The sequence below is a fragment of the Protopterus annectens genome, chromosome 12.part0, assembly GCF_019279795.1.
Source record: "Protopterus annectens isolate FY-2018-M chromosome 12.part0, PAN1.0, whole genome shotgun sequence".
Lineage (NCBI taxonomy): Eukaryota > Metazoa > Chordata > Ceratodontiformes > Protopteridae > Protopterus > Protopterus annectens.
In genome coordinates this window covers 172,901,653-172,919,058 of record NC_056746.1, presented here as the reverse complement: position 1 = coordinate 172,919,058, position 17,406 = coordinate 172,901,653, and the positions used below count along the sequence as shown (strand labels likewise).

At 39.3% G+C, this 17,406-nt stretch overlaps 1 protein-coding gene across 1 annotated transcript in view; it reads left to right on the top strand.

The window, feature by feature from the left end:
- PKD1 (polycystin 1, transient receptor potential channel interacting) overlaps positions 1 to 17,406 on the top strand; it is a 2,476,043-nt gene that overhangs the window by 1,922,858 nt on the left and 535,779 nt on the right. Inside the window, exon 38 of the mRNA XM_044088902.1 lies at positions 8,779 to 8,973. Coding sequence (XP_043944837.1) covers positions 8,779 to 8,973 — 195 coding nt within the window. The remainder of the gene's footprint in view (positions 1 to 8,778; positions 8,974 to 17,406) is intronic.

Genomic DNA, 17,406 nt, shown 5'->3' with positions numbered 1-17,406 from the left:
AAATTTTACAGTGAACCTCCTTACTGGTTACAGTGTTTCCTTTTTCTTTTTTCTTTATTACATATATATGTATGTGGATTTTCCATTTAACAACATTCAATATATATATATTTTTTCGGGGGTTAACATTTTTAGAGTGATTATTGCAGTCTATGAGCATTAAGGATGGTTTATGTACACTTTTACATTCGTTCATTTTTGGTTAGATCTGTTTTAATGTTTGAACAACAACAGTCAATGTTTTTAATTATGCAGTATAAACAAGTAAATTCTTAGTTTTAGAATGTGTAAATCTATATATTTAGATTTATATGTAACTTGCATTGGTTTTAATACTTGTTGCATCTAAGAGATGTAAGAGATGCAACATATTTTTGCAACACTGCTTACATTGGGTGTAGGGTATCATTAATATTATCATTGGTTAATATAATGAGCCAATTATTCAATTAATTTAATTTACATTGTATATATAAGGATGGCATTCTTTAAGCATTGTTGTTCTGAGGAATCTTTGTATTCAACAAAGGGAAAGCGCGCTCAACAGTTATTATTCCTTTTTTGTTTCTTGGGGCCGAATTGGCTTATGCTTTTATTAGAATAAAGAAGAGTTTTGAACATTAATTGCTGGTTCCTCCACCCATTTTTTTACCTTGGATTTGGTTTTTATTATCACCCAGTATATCTGCCAGAGTAATCTGCAGGGAATTTTTAAAATCTGCCAACTCGCTACACTCCCAAAAATATGTTCCCAATTACCTCTTTCTTACCAATCATACCTGAGGAAAAAATCTCTGAAGTCTGCTTGGAGTATAAAAATAACCCTGCAAATACTTCCAACCAAAGATCCTAACTCTTCTAGACTTTGTTGCATATTCTGGAGCCATACATATATCATCCATTGTTTCTTTGTGAATTGCTTCTGCAATCTTTCTTCCCAATCCTTTATAACCTCCTCTGATTGATTCTTATAGTTATTCTGCATTGTTTTGTATGCCCTACTAATTATCCCTTTTTTAAAAGTAGCTTCTGTTCTAGATTCTACTAAAAACTCAACCAGTGCTGGTCTTTCACATAAAATCCTCATATTCCTTTGTCTTTGCCTATACTCTAAAATCAATCCTTAATAAGGAAGGCAGGCTCTAGTTTGCAGTCCAATGCATTATTGGCCTCTTCCCATTCTGTTACCTTTTTCTCTCTAATTATTTGCTCCCATTACCTTGGGTCCTTTGCCATTTTTTCCCAGTAAATTGCAGCCCCCTCTTTCCTAATCTCTGTACCCCTAATTGCAGACATCCCTATTGGCAGAATCTCCTTTATCTACTCCCATGTTGGCTTAGTTTTTAGAATACTTTCTGCTATTTTTAGTACAATATCCTGTATGGTTATTGTTATTCTCCTTAAGGATCTGCATCCAAAATCCCAGTCTCTCTTTATTTCTTGAGCTTCCCCCGATTTCATCATAATCTCTTTCCACTTTGAATTATAGCTTTCTGCTTGTGCTGTGTATAGGAGCATTAACTGTGTAGCTATGAAATACCCTTTCAAATCGGATAGCACCAAACCACCTTGTTCTGTTGGAAGGACCAACTTATCTCAGTTGACTCTTGTCCTCTCCTCCCTCAGATAAAATCCTTCAGCTCTTTATTAATTGCTATCCCAACTTCTCCTCTAGTTGATACAAATGTGCTTGACCTGTGTATAAAACTAAAGGGACTAAAACATTTTCACTGCTTGTCTCTTGCTATCCATATCAATAAAACAAGAGCTTTCAAGTTTGTTTTTGTATTATCTTCTGTTAAAGTACCAGCTTACTCTGCTGAATGTTTTCTCTGCATCAAGACCCACCAAGTGTCTGTCACTAATTCTAAGAACATCCCTCACTATCTTAAGAAGCCTTTTCCTTACAACAATTCCCACACAATTTCTAGTCTTTCCTCCTTCTGAGTAGTAGACTCAGGATCCCAAGCTAAGTGGCTTTGCTGTGCTGACATTCCAGTCTTTTCTCCTAAATACAAAAGATGTCCAGCCTCCACTTCACCATCATTTCATTAACTTCCAAGTCCTTTCAGTGAACCCATACTGAGTGTAGCAATTCTTAGTTCATGTTTGGCACGTTAATTGATTATACATCCAGCTTTCACTCAACAGATCTATCCCGGTAAACCAAGGGCAACTGGATACCCTGTCCAACAGGGGCAAATACAACCCTTCCCCCCATTAACATGTTTCCATACCATAGGTCAGAGTAGGCTTGGTCCTCAACCCATGACCCTTTTTGGCAACATTAATCAAAACACAATCAAATCACCTAGAGCCAATTTTTACACTGTTGAGTGATCAACGATGGCACATAATCTGTCATCAGTGTTCTCCCATCTAGAGGATGCTGCCCACCATAGCTGATGTCCAAAGTGGTTGGTCAGTACAACTTTTCCCCTATAGAGCATCATCTAAATAGTGTGTGTGCTGCTGCCCAAAATTCTATTCTTGTGTGAGTTTAAATGGAGACACTGACGGGAGGAACCCCACATAGACACAGGGACAACCTGCAAACTTCATACAATCATTGGCCAAAGTCATACTCAAACTTTGAATCTTGTGCATGAGAGGCAAATATTTTATTCCAACTGGTCTCTACTGTTCTTTAGAATAATTTACTATTAAATATAAAATAACTCCCTACATTTACAAAGGTTTAAATCTGACATAAATCTCTTGAATTCTAACTTTTGAGCCTTATAGTGTGGGATCCAAATACAATAACTCATACTGAGGTTTTTCAGACTATTATACCTACCACCACTGAGAAATGAACATTGACTTGAATGTTGTAACAAATAGATCTGGCAAAGCTGATTCTGTTTCTCATATAAGGCTAAATGCAAACCTGCATGTGTGTGCAATGAAGTGACCGAAAGGGTACAACAGAAAAACATGAATAAAAAAGAAATGACACATGTCCCTTGAGAAAAGTTTGAGTAACATCCATAGGCAAAGGACTTCTAGACAGAATGTTTGCCTTGAAGCAATGTCATCCCTGTAGTGCAGAAAGCAAAGGATTCTAACATTCATATTGACAGATTCTAACATTCATATTGACAGCATGTAAGTTCTGTATCTGTATCTGTATCTGTATTAGTAGCTGTATTTAGAGCACAACCAAAAGCTGTTTGCTGAATTTCCTGTTTGCACTTAATTTTAAATCGTTTTTTTCTTAAAACTTACATATTTTCTGTCCTTGACCTAGCACTCTTGTGTGGGGTCATTTACTGCACTGTTATAACTTGATATTACTTGTGAACCTCTGTTATCTCTGAAAAAAACAAAAAAACAAACAAAAAAAAAATCTTGCTTTTTTCCCACTTTTCTGAGAGTTAAAAAAGTTCAGTTACAGGCTTGCTGTTCCTGAACTATTTGAAAGTTTCTGTGAGGCCATTTTTTGCTTGGGCTAAAGGAAAGTCTCTCTGTTGATCAGTGGCAGTGAATAACATTGAGCAGCTTCCCTGCCCCCCGTAGAGGTGGTTACTGACTTGAAACTGTAGTTTTATTGGCCACTAGGGGTCATTTCCAAAACTCCTTCATTTCCTCTCTTAAAACCTAGTTGCCTCGTGGTTTGGGCGTCTTTTCAGGCTTGTTGGCTGTTGGTGAAGCACCCTCCAAGAGGAAAAAACGCTGAGAGAAGAAGGGAGCCACTTTTGAGATTTTAAGTATTTTTCTCTGTTTATTTGCTAAGTTTTTCTGCATAGCTGCCTAGCTTGAGCATTTGCTGGCTTGTTAAACTTGATTTCTGTATTAGTAGCTGTATTTAGAGCACAATCAAAAGCTGTTTGCTGAATTTCCTGTTTGCACTTAATTTTAAATTGTTTTTTTCTTAAAACTTGCATATTTTCTGTCCTTGACCTAGCACTCTTGTGAGGGGTCATTTACTGCACTGTTATAACTTGATATTACTTGTGAACCTCTGCTATCTCTGAAAAAAACAAAAACAAAAAAAAATCTTGCTTTTTTCCAACTTTTCTGAGAGTTAAAAAAGTTCAGTTACAGGCTTGCTGTTCCTGAACTATTTGAAAGTTTCTGTGAGGCCATTTTTTGCTTGGGCTAAAGGAAAGTCTCTCTGTTGATCAGTGGCAGTGAATAACATTGAGCAGCTTCCCTTCCCCCCGTAGAGGTGGTTACTGACTTGAAACTGTAGTTTTATTGTCCGTTTTGGGTCTATTCCTGCTTCTTTCCAGCCCCTGCTATCAAGCACGCTTTAACGTGCTTTTAGCCGAGTTGCCACTAGAGCAGCATCGGGCAGCGCCGGTTAAACAAGGTTAAACTCTTTCTGGCTCCAGAAAGTCTGTTCTTCAATTTTTCCCTTAGAACTGCTCTGTTAGGAACCTAAACAGTTTACACCTTCACTAAAAAGTGCAGCACTTGTTCCAAATAGCTTTTTCTTCTCAAAAAGCTCAGCACTTGTCTTATAAGCATATCCCTTGTCTTATAAGCATTCTCTTTGCAGGTCAAGCACTCCTATATTATACAAATCTCTCACTAGCAAAACCCCAGGAGTGCCCACTTCCCTGCTAAGCCCACTACTTTTCTGTCTCATACCAACTCATAAATCTTTCTAGCATGTTGAAGGGTCAGATGCTGGTGTCCTCTCCTGCCCAGTTGGTGAATCTGGGAATTCTGAGACAATGTTACAATTGCCTCATGTACACGGACAACCCTCTCCTCCTCCCACATAACACTAACACTTGCGAGAGATGCAGCTATTTAGCCAAACTGGAGGCTGAGCTCTCTCAACTCAGGACTGGCAAGACCAGGCAGGAGGAGAAGGCAACTACACACACCACAATACCAGTCTCACATAACTCAACCACACCACTGAATCAAACACATAAACACACTAAGACATACTCGGAGGCTCTGAGTAAAAATTTATCTAAACAGCAGAGGCCTCCAAAGCAGACACCCAAGCAACTGCAAACTCAATACACCACACAAACAACACATAAACAACAAAATCAGTGTGCAAAGCAGTCACTGCCCTTAAGGCCAAATACAGCACCAAACATACTTGTCATAGGTGACTCCATAGTCAGACACACTGACGTCCCACTCACCAGGCTGAAGAAGAAGGTCACGGTAAGCTGCCTATCGGGCGCTAGAATCCGCCACATAACACAAGCACTCAGGTCACTCCACGGCAAGTACAAGTATGACACAGTCATTGTCCATGCTGGTGTGAACGACCTGAGACGTACCTCCCTGGACTACATGAAAAGAGACATAGAGGAGCTCTCTGATTATGTAGCCCAGGCAGGTATGACCCTGACCCTGAGCAGTATCCTTCCTTCACCAAGAATGATGCCACAATATAGTGACAAGATGATCAGCTTTAACAATTGGCTTAATTTCTGGTGTCATTCAAAGGGGATCCAGTGCCTGTCTGCCTGGGATGACATGCTCGACAAGCCACGCTACTTCGCAAGGGACGGCTTGCACCTGTCACCCCTGGGATTCCGGATATTGGCTAAGGCTCTTGCCACCCCCATAGTGCCTTTTTTAGGTAAGGCTCAAATTCTAAACCTACCACCCTAGAAAACAAAAACGTGAAGAAACTAAGGGTAATGCTGCTCAATGCCAGAAGTCTAAATCTCAAAATGCACGCACTCGAGGCCCTTCTCAGTATGGAGAACATCAATGTCTGTGCTGTGACTGAAACCTGGTTCAAGGCTCCTGAGAGCACCCCGGCACTATTAGGTTTCATCTCATATCATGCGTTCCGGCCCCAAAACCCGGACCACACCACAAAAGGAGGGGGTGTATCCATATTCATCAAGGATACCCACACCTCCAGGTTGGTGGCTACGCACGAAGCATCGGAAACCATCCAGGTGCAATTAACCATAGGCAAAACTGCTCTACAATTTGTAGCATGCTACAGGCCACCCTCTCAAACTCAGGAAACCCACACAGCCTTCCTGAAGACACTGGAGGGTATAAATGTATCACCAAACACCATCATATTTGGGTGACTTCAACTACCCGAATATAGACTGGGAACATTACCCAAGCCCAAACTTTCTAGCCCAAAGGTTCCTGGAGTTCATAAATTCAAATGCCATGGAACAACTAGTCACCGTCCCCACAAGAGGAGAAAATATACTAGATCTCATCATCACGAACATGGGGACAAAATGCTCCACACCGGAAGTATATCCCTCATTGGTGAGATCAGATCATAAACTAATCTCACTAGAAATCCACATCCCGCCCCCACTCCAAACAAAAAAGACCACAGTGAAGAACTACTCTAAAGCAAACTTCACACTACTCAAGACAGGTGTGGTATCCTTCAAGGCCCGCGAGCCAATGGAAACCACAACCCAAGCTGCGGAAAGCCCTTACAAATGCCTTCTATGAACACCTTCAGGACTGCATGGATCAGGCAATCCCAAATAAAACAAAGACTCTTTCCACCAAGGGCAAACGTCCAGTCTGGTGGACCCCAGCCAAAAACAAACTTTACAATAAGAGGAGAAAGCTATTACATGATAGAGCAAAATCCCAAAAAGGGAAGGCATCTTTGATCAGCACTAGCAAGAAACTATGATCCCTCATAAAATCATCCAAGGCCAACTTTGAGAGAAAAATTGCCATAGATTCAAAAGACAATCATAAGGCCTTCTTCAGCTATGTCAGAAACCTGGGTGGAAACTCCCAGATATGCTCAGAATTAGTCCAAAATGATACATAAATCACTGAACCCACAGACATTGCCAACATACTGGCAGACAGGTTCAGCACAAACTTCGCCCCCCTCTCCCCCCAAAAGGAGAGATAACTATCCCAACTGTGAGAGTAGCCTCCCAGACATCTCAAATGCGCAGGTGAAAGCTGCTCTCTCTAAAGCTAAAAACACAGCATCAATGGGACCGGATGGGGTCCCCGGCTGTGTGCTACATGAATTCAATGAAGAACTAAACCCACACATAAGGCAGCTGTTTAATCTTAGCCTCACCACAGGATATGTGCCCAAGGAGTGGCGTACGGCAACTGTGGTCCCACTCCACAAAGGCGGTGCCTCTACGGACCCTGGTAATTACCGCCCCATAAGCTTAACAAGCCTGGTCTGCAAAGCTATGGAGAGGATCATAATGGAACTCATAAACAAGGACATAGGGGACTTGCAGACCTTGGACCCAACCCAGTTTGGCTTTGTCAAGGGCAGATCTTGCCTTTTGAACTTGGTCGACTTCTTGCAAACAGTCACCAAGGCCATTGATGAGGGAAAGGCAGTCCATATAGCCTACCTTGACCTTGCAAAAGCTTTCGACACAATACCCCACTCTGGTATTATAGAGAAACTTACCAGCTTAAATGTAAACCCATATGTCACAAGATGGGTTGCAAACTGGCTAAAGGACAGAACCCACAGGGTTAGAGTTGCTGTAGCCATGTCAGACTCCAAGCCGGTTACAAGTGGAGTCCCACAGGGCTCAGTCCTTGGCCCCCTATTGAAGGCATCTACTTCTCAGAAGTACAGGCAAACATAGGAGGACTATGGCTGACAAAGTTTGCGGATGACTGCAAACTGGGTGCCATAGTGGATAGTACATCAGACACAGACATCCTTCAGAGGGGTCTCACGGAAACTGATAGCTGGTGCCAGAGCCATGGCCTGAAGTTAAACGCAAAAAAGTGTATAGTCATACCCTTCGGGAAAAACAAGGTTACCCCAAGCTACCATATAGGTGGTAACCCACTAAGCACAGAAGAGGTTATCAGGGACCTGGGGACCCAGGTTGACAGTGGCCTCTCGTTTGATGCTCACGTTGCTAAAGTGGTTCGAAAGACCTTCTACATTGCCCACCTGATCATGAAGGGATTCACATCCAGATCAAGTGAGGTCATTGTTCCCCTGTACTCTTCACTTATCAGACCAATGATCGAGTACAATGCCCCATTCGGGATGTATCTCACCCGACACCTGCAGCAATTGGAGAGACCCCAAAAGTTCCTCACCAAAAGGATAAAGGGACTCCAAAACCTGTCATATGCTGCCAGACTGAAGAAACTCCAACTCTATTCAGTTGCATACCGCCTGCTCAGAGGTGACCTGTGCCTGACATACAAGGCCATGACCAACCCGAATTAATGGACATGCTCCACCTCAAAAATCCAAATCCACCAAAACCACTAGAGCAAGAGACTTAAACCTTAGCACGGATATAAATAGGAAGTGCTGGAGGGATAGATTTATCACCCAGAGACTCCCCATGCTGTGGAATAAAATCCCGGTCCATGTGAGGCAGAGCACCTCGCTGGCTCTGTTCAAGAGAAATCTTGACCGGTGGATGGGAGATCGTAGGTTTACCCCAGGAATCATCTCTGTGTCACTACTGGACAGAGGCACAACAAACTAATGGGCACAGTATTTCTAACATAAGGGGCGGCGTAAGCCACATAACTTTGGGCTAGGCTTATAAATGCCCTAGGGCAGTTAGCCTAGTATAAACCTATGAACCTATGAAACATTTCCTCAAATGAAGTGAAATTGTACAGTTTTCATTGGAGGAGTACTTTCCTAGAGGTGCCAACAGCTGGATTCTCTTAAGACAAAAAAGGATAGTGCAAGCAAAAGAAAACGAAGTGTGGTGTGTTTTGCATGCAATTTTTGATTGATGGCAGTACAGATTTGAATTTAGAAGTACTAACCTTTTGTGTAGTATTACTGGTGTCCTTTCTGAACATGTTTGCTAACCATGTGTGTTTTTTGCTAAACAGGTTTTATTAGAAGCACTTTACTTTTCCCTGATTGCCAAGCGACTCTATCCTGAAGAAGATGACATTTTGGTAGAAAATCCACTGGTTGAACATATTTCTGAGAAAATAAACAAAGTTCGTCCTCCTCAGGGGTTTGCTCTTTTTCAGGCTAAAGAAGAAGCCAAGAAAATAAAACAACTGCATAAGTTGCTTAAGGTGAAAGAGTTATTCTGTTTTAATAGAAATGATCATGAAAGAGAATGCTTTGTGTTGTGATTCTTTACATACTGTATTTTCCAGCCACTGGAATTCACAGTATTCATCACATCTGCGTTTTTGTTTCCATATCCATTTCTTTAGTGTTGCATTCTGTTGTATAATACTTTTAAGGTGTTCTTTTTTGTAGAACAGAATTATCCCCATGTCTAATTTTGTGCATGGTCAGAGACATTTCTGCTAATTCACAGTTTATGTTAACAATAACTAAGTGTTTTGCTTATTTGAAGCCACCCGAGATACTTATGAAAAGACTGTGGCTATGCTGCATTTAATGTAAATGTGGTACCCGCATTAACACCAAGAGACATATCATTTTGTTCTCATAGCAATCACTTCAAAGAGTAGAAGTTGACAGGTTAACATGATCCAGCAAAAACTAGTTAAATACTCAAAAGGAAATTGTCAAAGTCTGTCCATATGTAGTAAGTATTAAATTATCAAAGGCAGAGGTCATCAGTCATGATGTGGATATGGCAATGCAGGCTTATACAATTGTAACAGGTACAGATTATTTCATCACATTTTCTACATTACCTTGTTATGATCTTGCCCTAGCAAAGGCCAGAGAAAAAGTTAAAACTGAGTTAAAAGTGACCTGGCCCAAATATTTCTAAGTTATCCTGAAATGGGAAAAAAAATTTAGGCAGGAGTTGCAGATGGCAAGTATATTAATCATGACTTGGCATAAAGAAATTACTTTTGTTAGCATATGAAGTAAAGCATTTAAAAGGTTTACGGTCAAAACTTGAAAATTGCATTGGTCGACCAGCATGTGGTCGACTTGCAGTTTCCAAGTCGGCATAATGTCGAACCAAAAACGATCGACTACAGTACAGAAAATGGGTAGTGTAGGTCGATATTTTGGGTTCAGTATTTTGTAGGGAGGTTGTGGTTCAGTGAGGAACAGGGAGTTAGCCCATTCCCTCACTGTAGTGCGATCTTGGAGTTGGTATATTTAATGTGCAGGGGGTGGGGGGGCATAGCCCCCCTGCAAAATAGTACAATTAACATACCATTGACCGTTGAGTGTAATGGTATATTAATGTGCATAGCATGGTTGACTGACGTCACTTCCTGCTGTTTCGAGCTTGTAAAACCAGGAAGTTTGGGCATGTCATTTCCGACGTTCTGCCTTTTAGACCTGTTGGAAATTGACATTTTCCATCGACATTATGGTCATTTGATGGAAGCATTTTCAAGAATATGATAGTAAACCCATTTAAATATCACTGTAGTCATTAACTTATGTTTTCAATATGCTATGAAATCTTTCATTTTTCTTCTTTTAATAAAATATGGATAGGTAAGCTGCCCCAAAGGTCAAGTTTTGGTTGCAGCCTGTTTAGAGTAAATATACAATAAAATACATACAGAATATGGAAATCTGAAAGGGCAAGTTAAATAAACAGAGTATGATGGCTGCATTTGGAAACCAGCTTCCAGTGCTGACACCAACAGCAATGTAGCAATAGTTGTATGGGGATTAGAGGTCATCATCAGATAGGTGAATGCTACTAAATACTGGAAATGAAAAAAATAAATATATTCAGTATAAATATAAACAGTGAAACAGGTGTGGTGACCAAAGCATTCACCAAACAGTTTAGACCATGAACATTAACTTGGAAAAAATATGTACTTTGAGACACCACTGTTGTAATTTTGTGGTGAGGGTAAAGCAACACTGCTGTATTTTGTTACCTAGCTTAACATCATACTTTAGCATGTAATAAATACACAGAGACAGAGTTGTAAGTGATACATCCATTTTCTTGCTTTGCAAATGTTCCAAAGGTGCACTTGCAGGGAGTGCTTAATACATTGCACTAAGTACTAATTTAGAGCTGTAGCCAAGGAGACAAATTAAATAATATTTATTTTATTTAACATTTGTTTACTGGGAAAGTCCGACTTGGAACAAAGCCAATTTTCAGTGGAGGCCCGGTCAGAAACACTCCATACACATGTCATTGTAATGTGGGAGGAAACTGGAGTACCCAGAGAAAACCCACACTAACACAGGGAGGACATGCAGACTCCGCACAGAAGGCACTCCAGCCGAGATTCGAACCGGAGAACCTCTTGCTGTGAGGCAACAATGCTACTGCTGCACCACTGCATTTTGGTTAAAGTCAAATGGTATATTGTATATACACAAACATATAAAAGCAATTATTCTTTGATTTTTTTAGTACATTTTGTGATTTTTTTATTTTATTTATTTGCAGTTTTTGCTCTGAGATTAATTTCACCTGGCCTCCTGTGATGATCAGGGCAGAATCTTTCTAAATCTGCTGACTCCTGGACCTAAGTTTTTCTGCTGAGTGTGTCTTATTCTTGAGTCCTCTTTACTGGCTTTGTAGCACCAGCATTGAAATTGTTTACCCATGTGGTGTGTGTTTTTTGCATCCGTCTCACTTCAGTGGGGTTTTAGTTTTCCATTCTTATAGGGATATGGCATAAATCATGGATGAGTCTGTCAGAATTCATTTGTCTTTTACTAAGCTATAGACTTTCTGGTAGCCAGACATATGCCGTATCCCAAATGACCTGTATTGATCGAAGCCCTCAGTCTTGATAGTGGCAAGTAGTAAAGCTTTGCTGGTTGGCTTCGCTTTTAGAAGTACTTTTTCTGTACTCTTCTGCAGACAGAACATTTCAGCAGATCTAGGTAGAGCCTTAAACTCCAATTTCTGAATGGTATTGCTAGTAATTAGTGTTTGTGTGAGCTGCATTTCACTCTGCAAAACAAAAACTATCATTCTTACGCTATAGTGGTGCATTGTTGGAACTCACGGATTTAATAACTTTCGGGAACATTTAAACAGGTCTGTTTTGCAATATATTTTCGGCTGGGTGATGGGCAGTAAGAAGAGAAGTTCACAATGTTTTTTATTTTGTTATTCTTTAAACTTTTCTAAGGTAAACTGTCACCCATTATCACTGTAGGTCAGTTCTGGCAACCAATTTGAACATCATCCTTAAGGCCAATTTTTTTTTTCTTTTTTTTGAGATAGCCCTACATGCAGATACACATTCAAAAATAGTTGGAAGATATGTGGCAGTTAGAAATAAGCACAATTGTCCTGCAAAATCACCAAGGATATTGCTGGGAGGTATATTTCAGACCATCTGAAATCAAGTACTGTAAAACTCCTGGCTGAATTCTCATTGTACATGTTAATACCAAGCTACAAAGTGAAGTCACTCAGTGGTTAATCAGGCATTCAACTCTGTTCTGTAAAATATCTTATGTTACTACAGATCCATGCATATTGCAATAACAAAATTAGTATATTAGTACTGTTCCCCCAAATTTCTCTTTATTGGACCATTCATTCAGCAACAGTCTTTTTATATTTTTTGCCATAGTTATTGTGTGAATGAACATTCTGATTACACTTTGCATTATAGCTGTGCACACAAGGTAAACCTGCTGTCAAAGTGTAACACCAGCTATTTTATAGGAATGTATTTTAACAATTTTAACATAAACTGCCACTGCTGGTGCAGTCTGTTTTTTTTTTATACTTTACTGCATGTAGTGCCTTATTTATGCATATTACATATTTCCAGCTGTAAATACTAATGTTTCTCATAATCCAACATGCAGTAATTAGTTCAACAGAAGAACTTATGTACTTATTCCTCACTATGGTTTGTTTTATTAACTAAACTTGTCTGCTATGCATTTTGTCTACTGTATGACCTGCCATATTTTCTGTAATATATATATATATATATATATATATATATATATGTATATCTATGCTCGCATTTAGCCGACCGTTACCTTGTTGACGTGCTACATGTCGAAAGCAGTGCAGCAGGTTCGTAAATGTCCGAACCGGAGATAGTTGAAACACAAACTATCCCCCCCCCCCACTTTTTAACCCATGATAGTGCTTGTTTAGGTGGTAGAGTGGTCGGAAATGTCAAATTCGGTGTTTCGTATGACATTCCGACCGTTCGCCAATTACAAATTCGACATTCAGGTTTGGAGAAACTGACATTCGGAGGTAGTTTCTTCTACTAAATGCATGTATTCCATATATATATATATGCCACTTGTAGTAATGGAGTCTTTATTCTCAGCATTCTGCTGAAAGTGGACATTAGCTCAGTGAAATAACCTTGTACCAAAATATAAGTAAAATAAATGTGTTCTTTTGTGTACAATGTTCAGTACACCGCTACTTAATTTGGAAGGAAATTTCCTTGGTGACTGTCTGTGGTAGAATTTATTAACAGACAGCTGAGCTTCCTAACTACAGATTAAGGTGTGGCAACTCAGTATCTTTTAGCCACTCTTTCTCACATGTATACACTGCAAACAATACAGGATTATTTATCCTTTCGCTCTGAATAATTGCATTTTTTAGTTGCACCAGTTTGGTTATGTCAGTGTAATTAACACATATGAAGGATTGCTTCTGCAGGCATCTTTGATAAATGTGATAAACGCTGATAGATGTATCATAAAAAGAATACATGTTGTAAACAACAGGTTCTCCTAAAGTCTGCTGCTCAGCAATGTATGCCTAACCTACAAGGCAGCCTCTGATCCCACAATAACGGATTTATTGTACATTTGCAAAGCAGTTATCGGACATATCCATTATAAGGACCTAAACTGCATCTGCAACGTGAACAAGACATGTTGAAGGGACTGTATGGTGAAGAGGATGTGTCTTAAAGATTACCCCTTCTCTGGAACAGGCTTCCCATCCATATAAAGCAAAGCTTATTCCTAAACTTATTCACACATGATTTAGACCAATGGATGAGCATTTGCAAATTTACCCCTGGTTTGTCATTATGTTCCTAATGGAAAGGGGCAGCCTGTGAATGCTTGATATGTACAAGTCTATATTAACAGTAGAATTCCATGGGCTGTAAAACATCAGCAATATTTTGGTAAATTTGGCGTAAGCTTGGCTAGGCTTAAAATGGTTCTTGGGCCGATAGCCTAGTAACCATGAACCTATGTAATTAGTGCAGTAGGATTACCATGGGGCTTCATGCCTTTTAATTAATTTTCATGTGAATGCACTTCTAGGCAGCGACTAGCAGTGTAAACATAGTGCAGTCATTCGTGGCATACCTTTGTAGAGATCAAAAAGGATACTAAGATTTGGTGATCCATTATTACTGTAAACATCTCTAACATAAGATATTGGTTAAACTTTTTTTATCCCTAGGATAGGCCTTGGGCTTCTCAAGTTACAATGGGTAAAGTTACAGTCAGACAGTGTCAATGATTAGGATTCAATAGATCTACCAATGCCATTCTGAAACTTGTAAAATAACATAGTGCCTATTCCTTAAGAAGTGTCACATGTCAGCCTGTCAAGTAAGGAAGAAGTTCTGTGTGTGTGTGTGATACTTGAAATGACCTGATGTTGTTAGTTGCCATAGAAGGTCCAGTCATAGCTCACTATTAATTTCCATATGAACCTATTCTACAGTAGTACATTCAGTTGATATAATGCCACTGAATGGTTAATAAGAACTTGTATTAATAATCCTTGGGAGAAAGTTCTCTCCCTCATTGAGACACTCAAAACAGGCACAATTTCACCTTCATAAGCAGAAAAGAAGCAAAACACCTTTTTTAAAAAATGTGTAACTTTCTTTATTTGTGTATTTAAGATTGTTTTTCCTTTTTTTTTCTATAATTGGTTCAAGGCCATCTGTATATATTGTAAATAGTTCATTTCAATTTATTCTTGTTTGAAATGTAAAAGATTAGTATTATTTTGTCTGAAAAAAATTAATAAAATTATTTGAACAAAAAAAGAACTTGTTTAAGCAGTTGACTAGTCCTACACATACCCTCAGTTGTAGCGTACACTGAGATGTTTGTGACTGATACAGCTTCTGTTCAGTCACTCGCATGTCGGTAATAGGAATTTATTATCATCTATGAAATACTCACATATGTCGCTTAAGTCAACACCCATACTTTACTAGTCAGTCTAGGACATTGTTTAGGTTAATCAGTCATCCATGACCATCTTTAAGTCAGTATTATTTTTTCCAACCTGTTCAAGGCTTTAAATATGCTATTTATGGAATACTAATCAATCAAATCTTGAGGGTTCTGGCTTGGAAGGTTATTTAGTTGATGTAGTTGGAAATTCATGGGAAAACAGGGCCAGCAACATTCAACTTTGGGTTTATAGCTGGAAACTTCTTTAATCTTAATGTACTATGCCAAAAGTGTTCTAACCTTGGCCCATTGCTGTTCAATCCACATATGTTTGACTTAGTTTTTTCTTAATATAATGGTGTGCAGATGTCCCATGGATAGAAAGTTGACCAAAAGCATTACATAGATTAAGGAGCATGAGATCCTTCAAAACTTAGCTGAGACTGCAGGGACTGTACAATAGCAATATGGTTCTTATTGCATCCAAATCTGCTGTTCCATTGTGAAAGTAAAATACAAGCTGGCATACAGGTGGAACATCCCCTTCACCACACAGTGCCTTATGACTTATTGTCCCTTATGATTATGATGTAATAGGTTGCTTGCATAATCAGAAGTTTTACATTTGTGTTCAGTGTAACAATAGCATCTCACTATTGAAAAGCTGGGGACAGCCTTGAATCTGACAGTAGACTGTACAAAGCCTCTTTAGCTTAAATATCTGATATTATTTTGACCATCTTTTTATTCTGGAGTCTTGTCATTGCATGGTACTGCAGGTGAACTGTTTTTGGAGCACATATCTGTTCAGCTACATATTTTTGCCTGGGTGTTCTTACAATTTCCATTTAAAAAAATCTACTGTGCTTGACTCTTAAACTTCTCATTATTTTACTTTTATCCCCCTGTCACCTTCATGGGACTCCTGTCCACTGGCTCTGTTACCAGCATTCATTCAGCACATCTATTACATGAGGGCAGGAGCCAGACATCCCTGGGCTATGTGAGAGACCTACAGTCCATTCATTTCTGCTCTGGAAGCTGTAATTGTCCAGATTGTCCCCATCAGTAAGAGTCTGGTGGTAGAGAGTAGATTAGCTGAACGTCCTGTTGAGTAGCCTACCCTTCCCTCCCCTAAACTGCTTGCCAGCTCAAGATGGCTACTTATTTTGAGAGAGGATGTGCACATGTTGCTGAATACATTTCCTTTTTCCTTAACTAAGCATGCATCTGGTGGTGGCTTGTGGCTGTAATAGCTGATGACATGTGCCTGAGAGGAGGCAAGAGGATCTGTTACTGCCTGGATGTAGGGAGGAAGCAGCAAATGGAAGTAGCTATTAGAAAAGCTAAGAAGACGAGAAACAAACTACTGACAAGATGATAACAAAATGTTAGGAACTCTGATCACTATTGCAATGTAAGATGTAAGTGCTGGTTTGTTGGGTGCTAGGTTGGTATGAGTGCACTGACTGTTCCTGATGTAGGGTGCCCAAGACCACCAAACACTGTAATGATGAAGCAAAAGGCAAGAACAGTGATCACCAACAAGACTGCAAGGCTAAAAAGGAGTAACTGCAGCTTATCTGTATAGGGGGCTGAGAGGGTGGTGTTAAACAATGTCAGGGGTTTGGAGAGGACTTGCAAAGGTTTGGTGTAAAATCTTTAAGCCATTTGCTTGTTTATTTATTCCATTTGTTGGCTGGAATAGTCCAACTGAGCAGAATGACCCCTTTTCATCAGAGTTATGGAGAGAAAGCCACCAAAAACAGAGTAGAATATAATAAAATCCAAACTAATTAACTGAAACATGAACTACTAAACAGTATTTTTGAGCACTTTTGTTCTTTTGTTATCCAAACCAAGAACTTTAGAAAAAAACACTAGCCAAACGGCCACTTTTTTTTTCAAAAAAAAAAAAAAGAGGATGGTAATACCACATGACTACCAGGAACCAATCAGAAATACTAACCAATAATTAGCTCATCATTCCTATTAGAAACATTGTCTCTAAATTTAACATAGTTAAAACAAGAACTAGTGAAAGTTGTCAGAGATGTCTTTGTTTTTACTTAAAAAAATAAGTAACAACATTAAAACTGTTTTAGTGAAAATACTGCCACATTCATGAATATAGAAAGTAGCCAAAATACTTTTAAATGTGGTAGGTGCAAGTAGTGCAGATTTATCAGCAGCACAGTAAACAAAACAATCTGGGTATTGCAACTCACAAGGAGTTGTTTATTTAGCAACTTGTGAGTCCGGTACAAGTTACTATGTGGCAGAGACAGTCCTGGTAGTCAATGTGCTGTTACCACCCTCTTTAAAAAAAAAAAAGTGGCTGTTTGGCTTGTGTTTTTTTCTGAAAATGTTCTTGATTTGGATAATAAAAATGAAAGTGCTCAAAAGTACATTTCAGGCTCCTGTGTGCTTCATATGTT